Raw genomic sequence first — 23,028 nt, forward strand, 5'->3', positions numbered from 1 at the left:
AGCCACAAACACAGAAGAAGAGATGAGCAGGTAGAAGCATATTCATGTACTCCGCTCAACAGTGCTTACATCTGTGTTTATTCACATTTTTCTGAATCATATGCCTCTACACTGATGCTCACTATTCCTACACAAAGTCCTCAGAGGAAGTTTTTACCAAAAAATAAGTTAATCCTCAAATCAGTCACCCTCAACAATTTCTATTAGTACTCTTCCAAAAAGCTTGACAAAAAAAGCAGTTATGAATTTGAAATAAAAGGTATTAGGTGGATACAGTTCAACTGAGGGGAGCACAAACTTTGGGAACTGCAGAGGAAATGCTTATATGGAGAGCATACAGCAGAAGGACAGGCTGAGGTGGTGTGTGCCAATATCTTACAGAAACCCTTTAGTTGACAGCCTAGGTTGGACTAGAGCAATGCCTTCATCTTTCCCCAAAACCAGGGAGCAATCAGACAGTGCAAACAAAGAAGTAGCTGCAGATGGAAAGTCACATGAAGGCAGACCAAATCTGCTCAGAGAAGAACTATCTGAGCTTTATCATCAAACCCTCCACCCTCCAATCTCCCTCAGGCAAAAGGATGACTTACCACTAGTAAAACGTGAAAACAATGTTTTAGACACATACAAGGTAGAAAAACAGTAAAGAAAACAGATTCCTTCCCACAGTAGCCCATCTACTGCAAAAATTATAACACTATTCATGGGGTATAAACAGCAAGTATACAATATACCAGTGAGAGCCAATAACCATAATAGCATGACAAACAATTTACTATAGTGCCACCACTATAGAGGAGCAAGGAAAAAAAGAAAAAAAAAAATCCAAGAAAAAGGATCAGCATTAAATTTCTGCTTTCGTAAAGGTTTTGGCCAAATATTTAAATGTGAACTTGTATTAAGTTTACTGAACTTGCACACCAGCCAGCAAGGTCCAAAACGGATGAGCTTTCAGTCAAAGAGAGTGACTGCATCAGGAAGTCAGCATCCACCAAAGAATTCATTTCAACATTTTTTATGGTTAACTGGGAGAGCAGAAATGAAGGCAGTTATCTGAATTGCTTAGAAGGCTCTATTGTTCCCTCTTCCAAAGGATTTTTCCCCAGAACAGAATGGGTGGTGTGTGCTAAGCAAGTGAAAGGTGGGGGAAGGGGGAAAAGTCTTGTGGATAAAGGGAGAAACAGAAACACAGTTTTAAGCACAGATATCAATTTTTAAAGCAACTTCCTACCTCCCACTGCAAGTGAGGCGGGATATTTCTGATCTGAAGCTTCCGACTCCTGCAGATAAATTAAAGAAAATAGTTTTTTAAAAAAAAACACAACAGAAAGAAAACATTATTGCAAGACAGACTATACGTAACAGTGTCTGCATTTAAGCATCTGACATACTAAAAGAGGGGCAAAACCAAATACACAACTCAAAAAAACCCAACAGATCGCTTGGGGGGAATGTCAGGTCAAAATCATTTCAAGGCCAAAGAGCTGTTACAGAAATACTTGTTACACATTTGACAGCTGTTACATTTCATGAAGTCTCCACTTTTCTTGAAGACTGTTTCTATTTCAGTTTTAAGGCCTTCAGTATCTAACTCTCTCTGTTATAGATGAGTGTGATAATCCCATGTATTTGTACCAGCTCCCCTCCACATACTTTAAGAGAATTTTTTTTTTTAAATTCACTGAGAAAACGCTTCAGAATTCTACATCCCTTCAAAGAAGAGAATCTGAATTTGAATAAATACATTTGCTTTGATATTAAGCTTTTCATTAGCCTATCTATGGACTATATGCTAACATTTATATGGCCAATGTTCTTCATCTCTGATCGGAAGGAGGGGATAAGAATCAGTGAATTCATTGTGTTTGCACCCCAAATTTACATCAGTTTTCGCTTATCTAGTAAACAAAACATTCACTTTGAAGTGCTACTGCAAAGCCCAGCAGTGTGTTGGCTGCCTTCACAGCCAAGTCCTTTGTCTTCTCCCTTCCCCCAAAGTGAGAGAACAAATGAATTCCAGAGATGCCACAAAACCCTTGGGATTTACAAGAATGTGTAGATTAACACAGTTTCAGCTGGGCTCAGGTAGGGCATGTTGGCTGGGTCAGTCTGGCAAGTCTGGGAAGGTCTGGGGAAGGGAGGGGACAACACAGAGCCGTCTAGCTTAGAAGGTCTCAACTACATTTTGGTTCACCAAAGCAGCTAAAATAAGTGTCTTATGTCCAAACACGCAGTTTTACTTAGTGTCTTAATTGCTCAATGCTGACCTCTCACAGAAGAACACTTTGCATTTTAAGGACTTTTTATAACAGAATTTTGTTAAACTTATACAGTCCAGTAAAATCTTGTACAACACAAGTTTTAGTGATGTTCCCATCTAGCAATAAAATCGAAAGCTTTCCTTTTCCCTCTCAGATCCTTTTAAAATACACTCCTTTCCTTAACACCACCACTACCCACACAGACCTGTCGTGAGCGTTTAACATCTTTAAAAGCTCTTCTCCACAGGCTTTGTCCGGGGCACAGCCAGAGCTTACGGTGCAAAGCCACCTTGTCAAAACTTCTCCTCACCTGGAGGTGCCACCAACACTACAGTGACCACGGCATCAAGACACAAGCACGCTTTATCCAGAAAACACAAACAGGTCTTGGATGCGGAGCATTTCTCAGCTGTTTTCACTCCCTCTCAAGCACATAAGAGCTGATTTCAGCAATTGATCACATAAATAAGTGAGGAAGGGAGAACGAAAACCCAAACCACACACAACCCTCTTTAAGCTTTCATTTCCGATAAAGCATAGGAAGTCAGGAGCTGCTTCACTGTAGAAGGAAGGGGGGAAAAACTTCCTTGAAGCCTGCAAAGATTTCCTTAAACTACAATCTCAGCTAGCAATACTGCTACAAACTAATCCTCCTAAAATAGCGATATACTGCTCTGAAATATCAAAATAATCTCATACAGCAACCTGAAACTTGAAAGTTGGGTCATAAAAGTTGAACATAAAAGGGGATGTTCATTCAATATTAAAAATACTGGGAAATTTTAATGAAGAAAAATCCCAAACCACAAAATTGGCAACCAATACGCTATTCAATGTGCTTCAAACTGTGCCATGCCATTAGTCTCTCACACTTATAGATTCAAATTGAAATTCATGAGAGTTCTACAGCAAGGAGTGCCGCTCGCAGAAGGATCCGAGCACGCAACAGCCCAGCCAGCACACCAACACCGGATGGGTCTCACCCCAGCTCCACACTGATTTAAGTGGCGAATGCTCACGCTGAGGAGTGCATATCCACTAGTGAGGAGAGTCCTTTCCAGCTTTGCAGATGCACTTATACAAGTTTCACACACACAACTGTCACCTCCCATTCTATTTCAGAAGGAACACATACATATCTTCTAATTTACTGCCCATCATCTGAAAGATCCACCGAAAAAAAAAGGCAACAATCTTTACGTTTACTCAAAAATAAAAGACACAACCCAGGGTTTGGGTCTGTTTTTTTTAACTCCCTACATGGCTTTAAGGGACTGAAAAGTTTGATGCAATTTAAAACTTTGCCAACCAGCATTTGTAGCACAAAAATAACTTCGTCATCCTGAAAGGGAGAAGGAAGGGAGAGGAGCAAGGAAGAAATGACACCTTAAAATTACCAGTTCCTCTACCACATTCATAAATAGCCAAAGGAAATGGCAAGCCAAGTACAAAACGGGTACAGTCCCACTGTGCACCTCAACTTATGGCAATAGTGAGACACCTATTGTACAAAACTGAAAGGTCACTTCAAAAATACAACAACAGCTCTATCAACCATTTAATCTGAAACTGTTTACACCTCCATCAGTTGCTTGGCTGCACTGCAGCAAGTAATTTTAACTTGTTACCCAATTCACAAGTTTGAAGTCTAGTGTTTATTGATGCATGTAATTTTTTTTTGACATGATTGCTGTATCACAATTAGGAATAGGAAAAACAATAATAAATCTTTACACGGCCAAGACAGGAATCACACAGAACTAGTATAAGATAAAAGATCACGAGCACATTTGAAACTTCTTCTTTTCAGTTACTATCAGCTCCTATTAAGAAAAAAATATCTAAATATATTTCTTAAAATTACCTAAAAACATACAAAGCTTGTAATCCATTTCCATCTCTGCCCTCTCCCCACACAGAAAAAATAGCTAGTAATCACAAAGACATTTTTGCATTCCCAGAACCAGAACAAGCACCAAACCAGCAAGCGAACAGATGGAAACTGATATCCTCCAAACTGCAATAACCTGTGCAGCTCCTGCTCGGAGACAGCACTGCTCCTGCCCATCTCCTGCGTTTTGACAGCCCCATACAGCTCCTCGCTGCAGGGCAGCATTAATGATCTGCAGTCACCTCTACTGCATGCATGTGAACCCAGGGAGAATCAGCTCCCAACTTCAAGAAAAATCCCAAACCAAACGCAAATGTAGAGTAAAGAGTAAGGGACAAAGCTGGGTCTGACTGAATTTACCAGAGCAGCAACAACTTCCACGAGGATGGGTTCTGACTTCAGAAAGCAGGTTTTAGCTCAGGGACAAAACTCGACACAACAGGTGGGGAAAGGAAAGAAAAATACAGGAGCATCCTCCTAGAAGAGCTCTCCCATCTCAGATAATGTCAGGTCTTTTAGGGTGCTTTCCATCCTCCTCATAACTCTATTTTCTTCAGCAAAGTATGGTATATACAGAGCTCCTGTCACTATCACATCCCAGGCAGTATAAAGCCACAAAGGGTTTTGTTTTATTTTGTTTTGAAATTATCTTGTTTTGTTACTTTACAACTACTTGCAGTCATACCAGGTGTGTAAAACAAGAAATAGTCTTTTAAAATTCTATGAAGTATTCTACTACAATAGTTTCATTTAACATATAGCTCGCCTAGCCTTAATAAAGTCTTAGTAAAACATTGCCAGCACATCTCACCAATGTGACCCATGTAAGCCTTGTGTATGCACTTTTTCCAGTTCAAGCAGATTTCTTAATTAATTTCTTCCATTCTAAATAGGCATTGCAAATAGACATCAACTATTTTCAGCTAGAAAAAAAAGACTGGGTAAATTATGTTTGTGCTCCATACCATACAAAGTTTTTTGAAAGTTACCTATAGCTCACAATATGCGAACAGGTACTTCCTCTTGTTTCTCTTTTTCAAAGACACCCAAAACACCTTTTATTAAGAATAAAACAGACTTCTCCAGCTTCTGTATAGAGTTAGTCCATATGCTATTATTTGGCAATAATTTACTTTTCTTTTGAGGAATTGCACACATTCTAATTCTTCTTTTCAGGTATTATGCAGGTAACTTAATTCAGTTACTTCAAGTCACTGCCAATGACTACAGGTCAGCATATTTATTCTAGGGATGTTGTCACATGGAGCCTTGTGTTCAGGGGACACGGATATCTCTGCAATACTGAAAGCAGGCAAAACAAAAAGATGTCTATGCACTCCTTCACAAGGAAAGCATCGTATTTGTGCTACATGTGTGCATGGAGACAGAAATGGTAAAATACCATAAAGATGGATAATTTACTAAAAGCCACCCCAGTGATCTCTGAAGGGGTAATGTCTCATATGTAAACACAAAGAACACATGTGCAGGGACACTCAATGCTCCTGACCCACAAGAACCCTCCACAGATATGAAATTATACTGAACATGTCTTGGGGAAAAGATGGTGGGAGGTGGGAAGAAGAACACTGACAATTTCAGCGTTCTTTTTCTTTTAGATGTACTCTTTCCTTCTCTCTCTGCCCTCCCTATAGTCTTTTTTTCCAACCTATCAAAATCCTCTTAGGTTAAAAAAGTTTCAAATATTGTCCATTTTCATACCCCTACACTCAATAAACTCTCACTATATGCTTTCACTTGCAAATACAATCTCACTGTAAGCTTTATGTGACATTTAGCAAAGGCAAATCACGTAAGACCTGCACCTCCCCTTTAGGGACAATAATTTTAAAAAATAGAAGATAAACAATTATAAAGCAAAGAATAATAAAGTATCATACAAAAATTTAGGACTGTGAGCAAAAGTATCTCATGGTGTATCAAAATTTCACTGTTTCAGAAGGGGGCATACACACAAGTATCACAGTGACTGCACTTCCACACTGTCGTATCAGACCCTTCTCACCATCCCCCCACTCCCGAGACCTGCTGCCTTCTGCTCCTTATTTCCCATTTCTCAACAATAACTCCATGTAATGCTCCTGTTTCAGAAGCCATATGAGCTACACACAACATTAACACCTGAAACCCACACAGCACAAACCTGAGCTTTTTGAAGAGGAGTCTGTGGAAAAGAGTTAAACATGTTTGAAAGGAGATAAAGTGAACATCGACAATGTTAGTCCATTCAATTGTTTGAACTCAATACCTATGGGATAGAAAGTAAATGGTCTACCTTTTCCACTCTTAGGAACATGCAAAGAGCAAGCACTTACACATTTCATCCATTCTAGGTACGATCTGCTATGCTGGTTGCCTGGAAAAAGCCTTGGCATCTCACATCAACAGCACAGATGCAGAGTATGCCAATACCCACCTGCACCGCGTGTTGTTACTCCCCTGTGCTGCCTCAAAGTGTGTAGTCTCCAGCTCTGACAGCTACGTGTGATGCCCCTGAAAACCCAGACTTGCTCACCGAAACAACCCTTTTCCCCTCTGAGCTCCAAAAAGCAGCATGAAGACAAAGACCACCATTTCTCAAGCTTACTTCGACAGCAAAAACTTAACAGACAGCTGGAGAAGAGAAGAAACATTTAAAAAAAAAAAACCCACACAACAAAACACCCACTATGGACTGTGTCTAATGCCATAGAGCAAGAAACAACTTCCATATAAAAAGTCCTGAGGCGAACAGCCGTAGAAACAAAGTTAGCGACTCCTATAGCCAAATGAAAAACTGAAGGTGATCAACTGAATTTATCGGGAAAGGGGAAGAGGTGTCTTAATGTTTACTCTGCAGCCAGCAAAATAAAAACAGGCAAGAAAAACCCAACACAGAAAGCTACCCCCACACACAGAGTTTATTAGTTTCTCCCCCTCAGGTTGCTTCAAGCAGCAGATGCTTGATCACAACAGAGTGAATCAGTGTTTTTAATGCTCTTCTAGTCACGAGGCGGGGAAGCAGATTTACAGGACAAAATAAAATATCCTTAACTCTCATGTTATATTGACGTCGTTGGGGAAAAAAGCAGAAGCAGCTTTTTAGTTACAAGGTAAGGGAGGTGGTTCTTATTTTCTTCATGGCACATGTGGGTAACGGTACAGATGAAGCTTGTCCTGTGAGAGGTGCTGCAGTCTCTGCCACCTCCTGACTTCACATTGAAACTCCGTGGGTTTAAGCAATCTTTTCACTCTTTTTAAGTTCTTGAACATTTGATTCCTGAAAGCACCTAATAAATCCTAACAAGTCCATCCAAATAAAGCTTATTGAATGTGCATTCTAAGCCGTCTTTTTATATATATAAAATTACATATGTGTACGCACACACACAATTATGTATCTCAATTTGCTTCTTCCGAAGAAGTAGTTCTGGTAAGTACAAAAGCAAAGGGTCACATTCCCTGCCTAAAGAGACAGTACACAGAATTTCTCTTAAAAATCCACTCAAGTTCAGTAAAGTGACAAAAGGAGCTTTTATATCACTTCCATTAGAAGGTAAATAATTTCTAGTGTGTATTACAAGGCACACTGATGACACAGTTACTGTATTTTATCAAATCAAGCCACTAGCTTGTAAAACAAAGTTCACCTGGATGCCTTACCTACAAAAGAAAGGAGAACCATTTCAAATAATGACTTATTACAAACATCACCACTTTTTTTTTTTTAACCACACTGATCTGGACAGCAGAATGCTTGAAGAGGAAATGTTATGGCTCCGATTTCAGACCCAATTCAGCAATTCAAGCAGACAAAGCTTGGCTAAGCCACAGGCAAACTGCAGCAATACTTCTCTTTGTGTTGCCTCATTATTTAACCCCAGATCTGGATTTAAAAGCACTCTGTATTACCACTCAGAATAAGGATTTTTCCATAAAACTTAGACAAAGAAATTTTCTCAAAGCTCACAACACAACTGTTAGCTCCTAACACTTTTCCCCTTTCATCCTGCACATACAACCTACCAAAGCAGATGTTTTGGAGAGGTGTATTATCTCAGCATTCAAGATGAAAAACTGGCTCTTGGATTATCTCACAGATCCCTCTGTGCTGATGATCAAATTTCCTACCAATGCCTGTGAAACACTGGATTTGCTTACTACCGTCCACCAGGACAAACAATGAGAAAAAGCTGTCCACAGGGACAGTACACTGGCACAGCTCCGCTCCTTACATCCACCAGCCAAACGATGGGGCACGGGCCTGTGCTCCTTGCAAGATAAACTCAAATACACTGAAAGCAACTAGGTATGTGTGGACAGGGTATGGTAGCTCAAGAAGCACAACCAGAAAATTTATATTGGCACATCCAAGTTACATCATACAAAAATAAGTAAATCAACCAATGTAAGCCTGACTGTAGTTCTTATGTTTATGTAGATTAGCCAGTAGTAGGCTTTCACCTATTACCATTTGCTTCAGGATTTCAGTTTGACAATTCCTCGCATCACTAATTATACTAAAAGCTTATATTCATTATTTGTAAATTCCCTTGAGTGGTCCATAAAGACATTTTAAAAAGAAAATTCTAAAGATTCTGCCATTACCGTATTAATGTTGAATTCCTCATTTAAAAAAATCTTTCGTTTTCCAGGTGTTGTTAATGAGAGAGGGCTGTTCAGATTTGTGTGGGGGTTTTTTTAATTAAAGAATTAAGCACTGCTTTAAATGTAATGTGAAGTCCCAATATCCTTTAGAAAAATGAGCTTTAATCTACCTTTGTGGCTTCTGACATTTCAGGCCTTTTCTCTTCCCTCATGTCAAAACTCTTTGGAGAAAATGAAACAGTTTTTTGTTTGGGTTGGTTTTAGTTTTTTTGGGTTTGGGGTTTTTTTCCTGTGTTTGTTAGGGGAGGTGTTTGAGTTTTTTTTCTAAATGCCACAGTTTCTCTCTTTCCCTCCTCAGAGCAGGGGGTCTGTATTCCTTAAACAATTGTACAGCTGATTTTGTTGACCAAACATTTTAGAGCTATGGTCACTTGCCATTTATTCTCCCACCCCACCCCCCCACTAACTTGCAATTAACTAGGATGTGGATAATAGTAAAAACATTCAGGAGGTATACGAAAGACTGAAAATAACATCTTTAAATGCAAAAGTGCTTCTAAACTTGGAAAAAAATTGTCTGTTTAAAATCCTAACTGGTATGAACTAATAATCTAATGACAGGACACAACACTCAACTTTTATCTTTCTCCTCCCCACATCTCCTTTCTGTCAGCCATCAAAATAGCTGAAGGCTTCTTTTCTCCCTTCACCTGTTTTCCTAGTGCCCACAGGGGCTGCTAATTGAAGCAGTCAATATTTCCGTTACAAACTAACTGTGAAGTTTTACATCAGCTGTAAGAAGCAGCTCTAGACTCAAACTTGCATATGATGTCTCTGCAACACATGGCCAAGGTAGGCCAAGGTAGGGGCTGGTGAGCTCTAGATAAGGAAATGAAAAGATGGATTTTTAAAAAAGAAAAAACAGTGAATTCAGCTCCTTTTAGAGACCCCAAGGAGGAAGAAGAAAGGGTGTAAGATAGTTGAGTGTCATTTCTGAAGAAAAAAAAGAGTACCAAGACTTGAATAACTAAAAAGCCAACAAGATACTTTGTTCACAAAACAGCTGCTGGATATACCCTCACAGCGCTTTTATTTTGCCTGTCTTCCTTGCTACCATCACTTACTCCACAGAAGTTTACACACCAGTTAGAAACCCAACGGAAGTAAGTGACACAGATATCATGTACAACGTAAAAGTTTTGGCATTTTTTTTTATATGGGAGGTATGTCACCAGATTAGAACTTGTCTTAACAATAGCTCAGTGATTCATCCTTCTCAGATCGAAATATCAAAATTAGCAGCGTTCACAAACAAACTCTGTAGCCATTATGCTGCTAACACCAACTTGCTCAACCATAAGCCTGCGTTTGCAGAGAACGTGGGAAATGCTTTCCAAATTCCTTACATCACAGCTATAGACAGGGAGTCTAACCCATTCTGGTCCCTTTCAGGTCAGGCTCAGGTGAAACTAAGGTTGTTAATATTGAGTTTAAGTTCACTGTATGGTCCAGATTAAACAGCCAGATTCAGTTCTTGTTTAGGGGATGGAGGGGAAGGAAAAATTAGGCTTGAAGTAAAATAGCAGGAGTTGCTCAGCCTATACGCTCAGCATGTAATTGCAAGATCTCTGTTACTTAGGCTGAGAGAATAAGAAACCTCTATTTGCTACTTTTTTTGCTATGAATCTGATTTAAACCTTCCATGTTGAAAGCAAGCTACTTCAGGGCATAAAGCAAGCGACGTGATAGGTGTTAGGATAGTTCAGGAACCCATCCCAGAATGTATTTCTCCATTGCCTCACTGGTTCACCACACAGATTTTGTTTTTTTTTTAAAGAAAAGCCTGTTTGCTGCCTCTCTCAGCCTACTTTACAAAAAGTGACACAAATTAATGTCCAATTCCTAAAATGATCTCAGCAAACAAAGATTCCTGAGGGGTCTGTAAAATGGAAAGACTGAAACACTTGTGCTGATGAAAGCACCATCTAACTTTAAAAAGTTTACATGCTATAACTAGCAAAAATGAAAAATCTTGCTTAGTCTGATTTTAAGTGTATAGGTAAACTTCAGCTAACACACAGGCTTGCTAGTATTTTTCAAGTCTCTTCCATGATATAAAAGGATATTAACAAGGGCAAACGACTTCATTTAGACAACTGTTTATATAATAATATCTAAAAATATTAATAAAGTCCTGATGCTTAAAAGAACAAAATAAACTAAAAGTAGAGTAAACAGAAGCATAGAGTAAATCCACACTTTCAAGTATACAGCCATACATTTTAGGCTCTTTCCAGTGTTGATAGCTACTCTTCAAGAACTTAGTGCACGTGTGTGTATGTATATGCACATGTATGCACGGCTTTCACTCTGCATCCATTCTGGCTGAAACTTCCATTTTTATTACTTTTTTCATAAATACATGTGTTACTCAACTTCAGAAGAAGACAGCTTTACATTGATGTGATAACTGAGTATTTAAGATATATACTATGCTCACCTGATGTTTCAGCAAAGTCTAACAAAGACCTGCAGTTAGTCTACCAAGGGTTGTTCTTTTGTTTTGTTTTTAAAGAATCTATTTCCTCATTACTACTTTCCACTTTTCAATCTCAAGACAAACCAAGAAAAGTTTAAAAAGCACTGGCAAGACGAACAGCTTCTCTTAAGTCTTCTAGACCACACCAACAGGAATAGATTAAACAGAATTAATACTTCACCAGTTTTACAACAGAAGAAATGTCAAATTTACAGTACATTTTCTATTATTTTTCCTTTAAAATAAATGAGTTCTTCCATCTCAAAGGATTCCGTACAATAAACCTTATTCACACAAGTAAAAAGTTTTAAAAAAAGCAGAAACTTTTAAAGTGTAAACCGATGGACACAATAACTAAGACCCCACACAGATACCAATTCTCACTTTGATGCTCTAGTAATTATTTAACTAGCACACTTTGTTGAACTACTCAAATACCCACAAGAAGAAATAGCACTCAAGTGCTGGTCCTTGCTAATGGCAATTCCATGTGGGTCTTAAACTTATGAAGTGACCTAAAGCAGATGAGATATAACACTTCTATCAGAGGAGTGCTAGGATGTGTAGATTTTGCACTATCATCACCAACTATTTTTCCTTCTTTTCCCTTGCCCTGTCAAAACCCAAAAGTCATAGAAGGTGACCGCTCTGTTTGACTTCATTTTTATGCAGAATGTCACAGATGCAGAATTAAAAAGACATTGCTTTGTCTATACTTGAATTACTTGCAAAGAAAACAAATTAGGCTTATGATTTTCAGATATTATTCTCTTTTAAGTAATTTTCTCTAAAGAGCTCTACCCCAAAAATGAAAACCCATTCAATTACACAAAAATTATGTGAGTAGAATAGCACCAAATAAGTTATTTCTTACCTCTTCTTAAGGCAAAAGGTTACGTTATTTAGAGCAACTGTGTACTCTCCCCTCAAAAAGTTTTATGTCCTCAAAGTGCAGAATGCACCATTTTTCAGCCAGTTCATAGACCTAAATCATACACACACTTTGTACACATACACAATATTTTCTACAGTATGTTTTGATCTAAAGACAAATTACAGGAAAAAAAATGTAACTTTTTGATTGACATATTTTAAGTTGAATTTGTAAAGTGATAACACGCATGTAAAGATTAGCGTAGGTCTGCAGAGCTTATTTTCACCATTTCTATAGTGCAATAATTTTGGTCAGGAGAAGTACATCTAAACTAGCAAATCCACATTCACAGTAAAAATGTTGTACTGGCATAGTTAAAGCATCACAGCTTGTGTGTAAAGTCTTTCTTGACACTTTTTATATTTACTTAATAGAAATACTCTTAATTATATCTTTCATTAAACTTCATTTTGAAGAATTAATAAAACAGTCATCTTCTGTGTTTTGTCATAACAGCTTTGATTACTACTCACGTGCTTACATAGTAGAATATACGAAAGGAATTCCTGAGCTTTCATACCAGGCCTTGATGAAAGCCTCAGAGTATCATTTCATTCTGTTCAACTGGAAAATTCCACAACTAAAGTTCAATTGTTCAGATTTTAAACTTTGCAACATTTCAATGTTATGATTTCTTTCAAAGGTAAGTTATATTGAAAAATCACTTATATAAAAGATGTGAGTGTATTTTCTTTAGTAGCCTTTACAGTTAATATTTAATAATTTCTCCCTGATTTCATAATACTATAAAAAAGCTGCCATGACTTTAAAAAGTGGCATATAAAGCAATTCTAGGATAGCCACTATCACCTTTTAAATAACCCCATTATTTCCCACTTCCTTTTTCACAGAAAACATAGAATATAGTGCTTATTTTGGTGATGAAGATCGCAGCAAGGATTGGCTTTTTTCCACTGTCACTGTAGATTTAAATACCCTCTTATGATCAGAGAAGGAAAAATAAAGTTTGCGTTTCTGCACTGTAAAGCGCACTCTTTACATAGGGTAGCATTCGACATTTATACTATTTTAGTTCACTTTGTATTAAACTGAGGAAAATTTTAAATTTGGATCAGCTAGTTTCAAAGCAGAGAAAAGGCCTGTATCATGCTACAGCTCACCACCTAATTCGTAAGTGTAATTTACAAGTTAATCATCATTAACTTCAAGGTTATTTGCATTTAGCAATTTGTAGTTTTTGAATGTGTAACATTTTGCTAGATATTTAAAAATCAAGATTAGGAACAAGTTCATATGAATGATGATGATAATTTTGACCAAATTTAATAAATTATTTAGCAGTTAGTTACTTCAAATTTAGTTTGTATACAAATGAGCAAACGTATTATCATTCCAAGGCAGTAATTGCTATCTTCTTTTTACAGTCATCCAGTACTGATTTGTTAACAATCATCCAGTACCTAAATTAGGTGGTACCTGACCCCGCTAGTAGATCAAGTTGCTTTTACCTGAGAGCATAGCTTCACATAGTTTAAATAAGCCTTTCAAAGCTTTGAAATTCAACTGTTTAATCTGCATATAGATATGCCCAACAATTGAGCATTTAAGAAGAATAAAGAAATAAAGAGCAGGAGAAAACTAAAAATAACAAATTTAAAAAAAAAACCCACACACACAACCAAAAGAGATAAGGAAGACTATGATAAGATAAATATTCAACCGCAAAAAGAAATGATCCTTCTTTAGGAGTTACTGATCATTTTCTGCTAACATTACTGTTCATATGTCTTCTTCATTCATCTCCACCACCATCAACCCCCCAAAAACGCAGCTCATTTCAAACTATGCTGGCACCAGCTTCTTGCCAGTACTGGACTGCACAGTAAGAGACAGCTACCAGTAGCAACCAGAGCTGGAGTTACCAAAAGCCTCAAAACAAAGCAATCACTCCCTCCCTCTCCTCCCCGAAACCTCAAAGACGTGCCTTAATAGTTTGTAACCACATGTATGTTATCCACAGAGTGCAAGGAAAGTTCATAGAGCTGGATGTTAGAGGGAAAAGAAACAGGTCAGGGCACCTGTTCAGCCCCCTCAAAACCAGGCAAAGCTCTCCTCATCCAGCTCAAGTCTCTCCAGGTAGGAGACACACCACAGTCATCTCCAGAGAACTATCACTGCTCAAATGCCGTTTCTTCCTCAGGAACTTGCAGGGCTTCATCGTGGTGAAACATGACTAAGTTTTGGACAGACTTTTCCATGCCTTGCCTTTTTTCCCCCCTTTTTTATTTGTTTTAAAAGGGTACCACCCAAAATGATACACCCGGTGACACAAGTCAGAACTACGTGAAAGAGTGGCTTTCTGGAATACAGAACCACATGTGATTTCCACCAACATACAGCTAAAAAGTTAAGATGTCTTGAACTTTCATTTGAAAAGCCATTTTGAAGAGCTGCCGTACAAAACACAGCACTGCTGTGCAGCGGGGCACTGACGTAACCACACGCGCAATGCTGGATCTGTGCTGCCGTTCATGCATTCAGAAGTGGCATTTTCATGTTAAGATGCTGAATCTAATCCAACATATGCAAAACCAGTAACAGTCATAGTAAGTGAACTGTGTGGACCAGGTGATGTGAGCGAAAGGGCCAGGAAGAGAAGCAATGTACATAAGCTAGTTCTTTGCCACAGAGGCAGGCAAAAGCCAACCACAGCAAGTGAACGCAGTTTTGCGATTTTACTGAAGCTAATCAAACACAAAGATAAAGCAATCTTTAACTCAATCCAAAAGCTTGAAGGGCTCTACAACTATAAAAAGAAATCTTCCAAATCTTTTCCCAAGGTTACTATCAAAGAGTGATGGGTAGCTTCAACTTTGTGTGTGTTAAGCACATGCTACATACTTGAAAAGATAATTTTGCTTATGATTTGCTTTTAATTGAACAACTGTCATCAAGTCCAGTTGCACAGTGTGTACTCCACAACTTTTACCTAAAGTTTACAGTTCTGTGTTACATGCAGAATTTGGGGTACGTTTACATGTTAATAGTCACTTTTTGTTTAAGAGAGCACCAGGGTAGAAAAAAGGGTAGAAATCACATTATTTATAAAAATTCCCTCTCAACTGCATAACAGAAAAAAATAAAACCTTCTAAATATACATATGTAACTCACTCTAAGCAAACACATTGTTAATGCAAGTAAAACAGACAGCAATTCAAAACAAGTTACCAAATAGAACAGGACCTCACCATTTGCTATTAATACTCAGACCATCACTGAGAAACAAACTTGGTATTTCATAAATAAGAGTCCCTACTTTTTGACTATCATAACTTTATGTGAGGTGTTTGGTTTTTTTGGGGGGAGTGGTGTTTTTGTTTTTAAGAGAAATAATTTAATAGAATAAGCATTTTGGTGCATCTTCAAGTGAACCAGTATTAGCAGGATAAGAACAATTTTACACCACTGCTACCGAGCACTAGCATTAAGCTCTGAAAACAAATTTAATGAGTATACAATATTTAAAAAAAAATAAATCTCTGCTCTGGCTTTAAGAGTTGTCCATTTCTCATGTATTTTGTACAGATTATTAGAAACAATTAAAATACCTGTGCTGTACCCTAGGATCCTCCAATTCCTTCGCATTAAACTACATACTCACCATCTCTTAGTATGTGTTTGAAATTGAAAGAATCTGAATTTGTAGACAGTTTTAAGCATCTATCATCCCTGAAAGCTGCACACTTCTTAAAAGTACCCTACACTAAAGATTTCTGTGCAGGTGCCAAGTTCACACAATCAGGTAACAAACAAATATTGAGATATATTAGCATTCTGTTGGGGTCAAAAGGAGCATCTCTTGATTAGCAATGCCAGTTTTCAGCCTTCTGTCACTGTTACACTACTGACCACCACCACCTGTAACTTGCTTAAATAACCGATCTTCTGTTAATGCAAAGCTCGCCGTATTAGAACTCTTGTTGTTGATCAGCACCAGCACCCACTGCGATCAATACCACTAAACGACACTTAGCACTGAATCCCTCTCACTTAACCCTGGCAAATAGCTCCCTCTGCACACCAGAGCACTGGTTTTTCTCAAAGAAAGATGTGTGGTTCATTCAGGGATCTAGTTTCCTCGGTGGGAAAGACCCATGTGCTCTTTACAGCACAGCAGTACGCATCTGTAACAGACCGGCACCTCAATGGCAAGGGGAACCTGTGTAAGCCAGCACACAATTAGCAAACTCATCTGAAAAACTAAAAACTATTTCAAAATTATTATCAATATTCCAAGACAGACTTTTTTTTTCCTAACCATTACCTGCTTAAAGTTGCCACAAAACTTTCACTGGAAAATCATTTAAAGCATGCTTATCGCAATTTTAATTCACATCAGGAAACAGACAAGACATCATTGACATTTTAAGTGTAGTCTATTATCTTGGATTAAACTACTACCTAAATTCCTCAAACATCCTACCGATCAAGTACTGTCCGAAAGAGATATTATTTGAAATCTTTACTCTAAGTGTAGGAGGAAAAATTGAACCATTCTTCCACAATAACCAGGAAGCCACCATCACAGAGAGAATCTCCCCTACACGTATAAACCAATTAATCCATTCTACCACTGAAAATAAATGTCTGGATGATCTGTTCTGTAAGTGCTTTAAATCTACTGTGTTTTTCAAAAAAACAAAAGCACTTGTATCTTTTGCCTTTGCTAGATGGTATGTGCATCTTCCCTGTCAAAGCTAGAGCTGTTTTGCAAACTCGGTTTCCCAAGAGCCTCTCCGCAGCACGCTGAGGACTTCTTCCGAGGGCAGGGGAGAAGGGGCTGCGAGCACACAGGATCAGGCCCCAGGATGAAAGCTGTACAGAGCAACTGCATAGCACAACTCACTCGAAGCTGGGTTTTTCCCCCCCGCCCTCTTTCTCATAGCTAGCCCTCCTGACCTGCTTCTTCCTAGAAAATTAGAGTCCCACCTTGATCCATGCATGCTAGATATTTAACAGATCGTTCCAAATCCAAACACAGCAAGATTTTTACTTCATCTCTAACCGCTGTTTAACATAAATTTTCAGGAAAATAAGTAATTGTCAACCCAACTAATAACTCAAGAATTTTTTTTTTCCCCCCCGAAAGAAATTTTTGTTCACACAGAATAGAATTCCCTCTAACTGGAATTTTGTTTTCTGCGTTGAATATTTAAGTCTCCATTAAGGTGAAACAAGCTCCATTTTTGAGGGAAAACAATGTACAAGACCTGTACATTTAACATTTAAAAATAAAATCAATTTACCAAAACAATAAAGCACTGCTATTTTCACAAAGGGGAAAAAGGTATTAAACACATGGTGTAGACTACGTATTTTAAAATAGCGTTCCTAAAGTTCAGTTGAGCATGAAAGTTAATCTTTCAAAAATGAACATTCAGCTCTAGTTGTATTCAAGTGTACTAGTACTAGCAAAGAAAAAAAAACACACCTTACTATTTTTATAAATTCTCCAGATATTTTTAGCTGGTTTCTTCTTAAACTGCAAATTATTTTACGGTAATATCTTTTAAAACACATGTGTGTGTACCTATATATACACACAGAGACATATATACATCCACATTCTCTTTGAAACACTTCTCTGCTTTACGTCTCACCAATTATACTACAGTCACAAAATCATCAAGATACAAAAAAAATTAAAATAGAGTAAAGCCCTTCCATCTGAAGACCTTTCATTTCAAGATAGTTTTGTTTCAATACCTAGTCCCGTACCCAGGAAGAGTCAGACCCTTCTTTGACACATTTTTATCTGTGCTCTTATCCAAATTTGAACAATTAAAATCACAGAATGCCTCATTTTACCTGTTAAAAGCAGTTTTCCATCCAGATTTGCAAAAGGGTGGGTTTAGTTGACGCTGATTCCACTGTACCATGAAGAGGCAGGCAATAGGGAAGACACATTGCTACTAAGGTTACACTGCACAGGAAACAGCTTTTATACTACAGGTTTCTCTTATGCTGGTTGCCATGATAATACACTTCAGCAAAATAGCAATTAATATTATAATTTAATATAATTTTCCATTTTGAAAATTCAGTACACTTGCAGGAAAAAAAAATAAAAACATCACCTTTTTTGACCCCATTCTTATTGCCGTTCCATGTACAGTATTTTAACATTTACCCTAATATTGACCCTAGTAACACACTTTATTTGCTAAGTATTCAACTACAAACAACAAGATTTTCTTCTTAGTTAAACGTGTGCATCTTCCAACACATTCACAAACCAATATCGCAGATCTGGAAAGGAGCAAAACCAGGAGAGAATACAATAATACATTTTTTTGTTAATTATCTGAAATTCGTCCCAAACCAACATGGGAGCTCTTGCTGTCATACAGAAACTTTTCAAAGCCAAATTACTTATTTCACATGATGAGAAGGAACAACTGCCACTGAAGTACCCACACAGATGAACGTGCCCAGAGAGACTGGGTAGCAGCAGTAAGCACTGGGCTTACTGATCTCCCCAGCGTACCCCAAACCCAGACACCTGGGGAGATTTTGGATGGCATGTTCAATAATATTTTCTTTATTTAGACAGCAAACGTAAGACTCATACAGCAAAGACTCAGGATGGAAAAGCATACAAGTGCTTGACATGCCTAGGGGAAGGAAAAAAAAAAGGAAAAAGAAAGATAAGAATGGAAGCCTCAGACTGAAACTATAAAACAACACACAAGTATTTCTGGTAACAACGTCACATTTCTAGACAAAATAAGGAAAAGTTACGGTTTTATCTTAGCTTTCAACAGTAATTAGCATATAACTCGCCATATAATTCTACACTCTGCATCATTCAAGATAAAGAATGGACTAATGTGCAGATAAGCATTTTGTGTATGAAAACAAAATGAGAATACACATTAAAAAAGAATCATATTGAAGCACTCTGAGCCTACATAAAGAACCTCAACATCGCAAAGTGAACCAATCCTATTCAAACTTTGCTACCCATTCCTCTCCCTCTATAAAACATGAAAAGTTAGCCTTCTTCCTTACGATTTTAGAGCATTTCATTTTTGCACTCATTCTCTATTTACAGATTCTGAATAATCAAATTCCAATAATAAATTTTGACTCTTAAATTACAAGAAAAAAAACACCACATTAATATTACCCTGTGCCAGTCTCACTGGGCTTGTACGAGGATGAAACCACCAGAAAAGAGTCTTTAACTGTGCTCCATGACACTATGTATTTGTTACCAAAAAATCACAGAAGGATAAAATTCTAAAAGTTAAGATGATATTAAGGAGAGGAACAGGTTTAAGCAGTGAGGAATCTTTTTTGTGAGGTTCCCTGAAGGGCTAGCCCTGTCTGTGGTTAAGTACTAGGTGTATTTTAATTCCACCTGGATCCCTCTCTTATGGCCATCATGGGAAGCTTCATGTTTTATGTTATGTAGGTAAATCCCAGGCCATTTAAGAATTTTTCAGGTCAAAACTAAGTATTTGAAGTCCACCCAGTAGCCAACCAGAAGCCATAAACGGACTCTAGCACTGTAGAGTCCTATGCTCTGCACTTAAAAGAGCAACTGAAACGAACACAGCCCCATTTTACAAAAATACCGCCTTCAAGGTCTCAAAAATGTGGAAAATGTTATTATCCCATGCTTGGGGGGAGGGGGAGAAAGGAGAAAAAAAATTAAACATTTCCTTATTATATTTTACTACCCTTGAATTGCACTTCCAAAGTATTATTTTTTATTCCAGCCTTTCAAAATTTACTGTATCTACACACAATTTAAGGACCACTACAAGTATGTTCTTAGATCACCTTCTATAAAGGGAAAATAGCAAAAAGATCAGGACCAGCCTTTCAGGACATGCATTTAGAGCTGTTTTATGTACTCCACCTTATTTTTAAAAACTGCAACAAGAAAGGGTTTTGTTGTTTGGGTTTTTCTCTAATCATCAAACAGTATAAAGAGTTATAAAAATTCAACTTCCAACAACAGAACAGTTAATATGGTTAGTGAAGAATTATCTGTTCTTGCCATAACAACTCATTGTCCATGTAGGAATCACCACAACTATCCAGGTTTGTTTCCACTCTAATTGTAAGTTTTCAAATATTAAAAAAAAAGAAAGAAAAAAATAATTTCCTGTTCACATCTGCAAAAATGAAGGTGGAAATAGAATAAAAATCTGAAATCGCTATGCAAAATTTTGGCCCTTTACTCTCGAAAACGTTCTAGTTTGGATCCAGGCGTGGTCCTCCACCTCTTTCCACAGAAAAGAGCACAAATACGGCTAATAAATGGCATATTTTCTATCACATCTTCTTACGTTCAGCATGTTTCTCTCTGCTTGATATTTACGGAAGCAAAGCTAGAAATTGATGCCACTAAATTATTTTTTTTAATAACTGTGACCATTGTAGCCACTGTACATACTTTAGCCTGGCGAGGCTGTTTCCCACCACCTTGAGCCCACGAGATACAAACCCTCATTTATACTGAAAATTAGCAACACAATTCAATGCCCATCCAACAGCACAACACTCGCCCCTGGAACAGAAATGGTGGCATGAGGGATTTTGGGCCCCTTTTCCTCAAATCAGCCTTCAGATAGTTGAGCATTAGAGGTGAATGAAGCCCAGCTGGCAGGTCAGAGCACTTCCCATAGCACAGCTCCTTACGAGGCAGCATTACCTACAAGGTGCATCTCTGCCACCCTGTTCTCTTGCTCCTCTCCCAAACAAACCTCCCAGAAGAGATGTAGTGAATTTATTTTCCTCAGCAAAGAGCCCTCAAGGAGGGGGGAAGTGGGGGGAAGTGTGGTGGAATTAACCTTCTAATCAGAAAAACACCTTGTCATTACCACAATTGAGGTGTTGTGAGCATTTCAGGCACTCGAAGGCCCCAGGAGCAGGTGTGGCAGACCAGGTCTGGGTGGGAAACCCACCTGGAGGTGGGAGCCAGGGCCGGGAGGCTGCGCCAAGCACATCCCCAGGTGCCCAGAGTCAGCGCCTGCCCTCCCCCCCTCATCACGCACAAGTGACATCAGGGCCATTTGAATAATCAGATTGCAGCCTACATCGCCTTGTGAGATACCAGCTGCTCTTGGATTGCGGCGAGGTAGTACCCGAAGCCTTGCGCCACAAGTTTCATGGGCACGGGCGCACATAGGCGATGGGCTGCCACCATCCTCCTCCCGCCTTGCTGCTTTGCAAGAAGAAAACCCATCTGGGTAGCCACCACAACTAACAGTGCCCTGCCCTCCCTCACAGGGCATGACTGGCAGTCAGAATTATTACAGTGCCTTTTTTAAGTTCTGCATCAAGTGACCAAAACCTTCAAATATTGCAATAGTCTTCCTCCATGTTGAGGGGTCTGAATGCAGAAATGCTGCATTCCTTTGGCATTCCCTTGAGATTTCAATAGTAAGTCAGGAATCTACTCCGAGCTTATTAAATACTTTGCACCTCCCTCAAAATAATTCTCCACCCTTCCATCAAGGAAACCTTGATCAGGCCCCTTCTTTCAGTTGCAGCATATCCCCTTGTCTATTTTTAAATGCTTCCAGGGAGGAGGGGAGGAAAAAAGCCACACATGGGCTCTCTCCTTCCTTCCTTCCTTCCGCAGCAGGTAGGAAGGTAATTTTGCAAACCTGGGTGTGCCCACTTCAAATCTGAAGATCCAGCAAGGGCTGGAATGCAGTGACTACTGGGCCCAAGAATTTCACCCTGAACAACAAGCCAGGCGCACTCCACTGTCTTCTGGATTCAGCTCAACTTTACAGCAACCCTAGCTGACACCACCTCTTGACCTTCCTTTATGTGACAAGGATATGGATTACCAAACCCTTACCCTTTCCTCCCATGCACCTCAGCCGCCTCTGGAGAAAGATACCCACAAACCACCTTTGCGAGTGATAACGTATGAACTCTGCTAAAAAAAAATGAAATAAAATAAAAATCGTATTTAAGGAGGTCGTAAGGAGGGGAGCTAGGACTCTCCATGAAGCAGCGTCACAGCAGCAGAGGTCAATACAGCAGATTGAATAATTTCAACACACTACAAAACAACTTTTGCTCTCATGAAGTAATCATTTGACCAAACTATTAATCGTACACTTAGGCTGAAAGACAGACTTGACACATCCACTTTTTTTTTTTTTCAAATGGCGTCACTGCTGTGACCGTACCTCTTGGGCTGGAGCGCACAGGGCTCTCTGGAACGCGCGCCCCAGCCTCGGCGCGCGCTGGGTGGGCCTGGTGAGCCGCACACACACGCCCCCCACCCCAGCTGCAGCTGACACCTTTCCCTTGTGTAAAAAGATACAAAGACTTCAAATAAGTTACTTTGAAAGCACCTCAATAACCAGTTTGGCCAAAACACTCAACGTTTTAAAACTGCGTTTTCGCACCAACCTAACAGCTCTAAATATGCGCCCAGTAAGCAATGTTTAGAGGCATGGAAAAAATCTCCAACTTGTTGACCCCTCCCCAAAAAAATAAATGTATTAGACAGCTATAAAAGGAATGAGAGAGTCACTTTCACATATGGAGGCCACTGAATGAATTTTAAGTGGCTTTCTATATTTGACTTTGGGTGAGGGGTAGCAGAAACAAAGGGGAAGGAAGTGCAGTTATGAGAAATGCAATTTAATTTTCTGTTAAACAGCAGTATAAGGCTGAGCCATATCTGATACATTCCAACATGATACTGCATGATGAAACAGTATTTTAGCAAATAAGGGCTTTGGGAGAAACAGTATGGGTATGCTGATACAATTACATTTGCAATTTTTTCAATAT

General features: G+C 38.7%; 1 protein-coding gene across 2 annotated transcripts in view; it reads right to left on the reverse strand.

Annotated features, from left to right (window-relative positions):
• IGF2BP3 (insulin like growth factor 2 mRNA binding protein 3) overlaps positions 1–23,028 on the reverse strand; it is a 115,307-nt gene that overhangs the window by 89,067 nt on the left and 3,212 nt on the right. For both annotated transcript variants that reach the window (XM_086614327.1, XM_086614326.1), the window contains exon 3: positions 1,232–1,280. In XM_086614327.1, coding sequence (XP_086470453.1) covers positions 1,232–1,280 — 49 coding nt within the window. The remainder of the gene's footprint in view (positions 1–1,231; positions 1,281–23,028) is intronic.

The sequence above is a fragment of the Tauraco erythrolophus genome, chromosome 7 (assembly GCF_009769465.1).
Source record: "Tauraco erythrolophus isolate bTauEry1 chromosome 7, bTauEry1.pri, whole genome shotgun sequence".
In the NCBI taxonomy this organism is placed as follows: Eukaryota; Metazoa; Chordata; class Aves; order Musophagiformes; family Musophagidae; genus Tauraco; species Tauraco erythrolophus.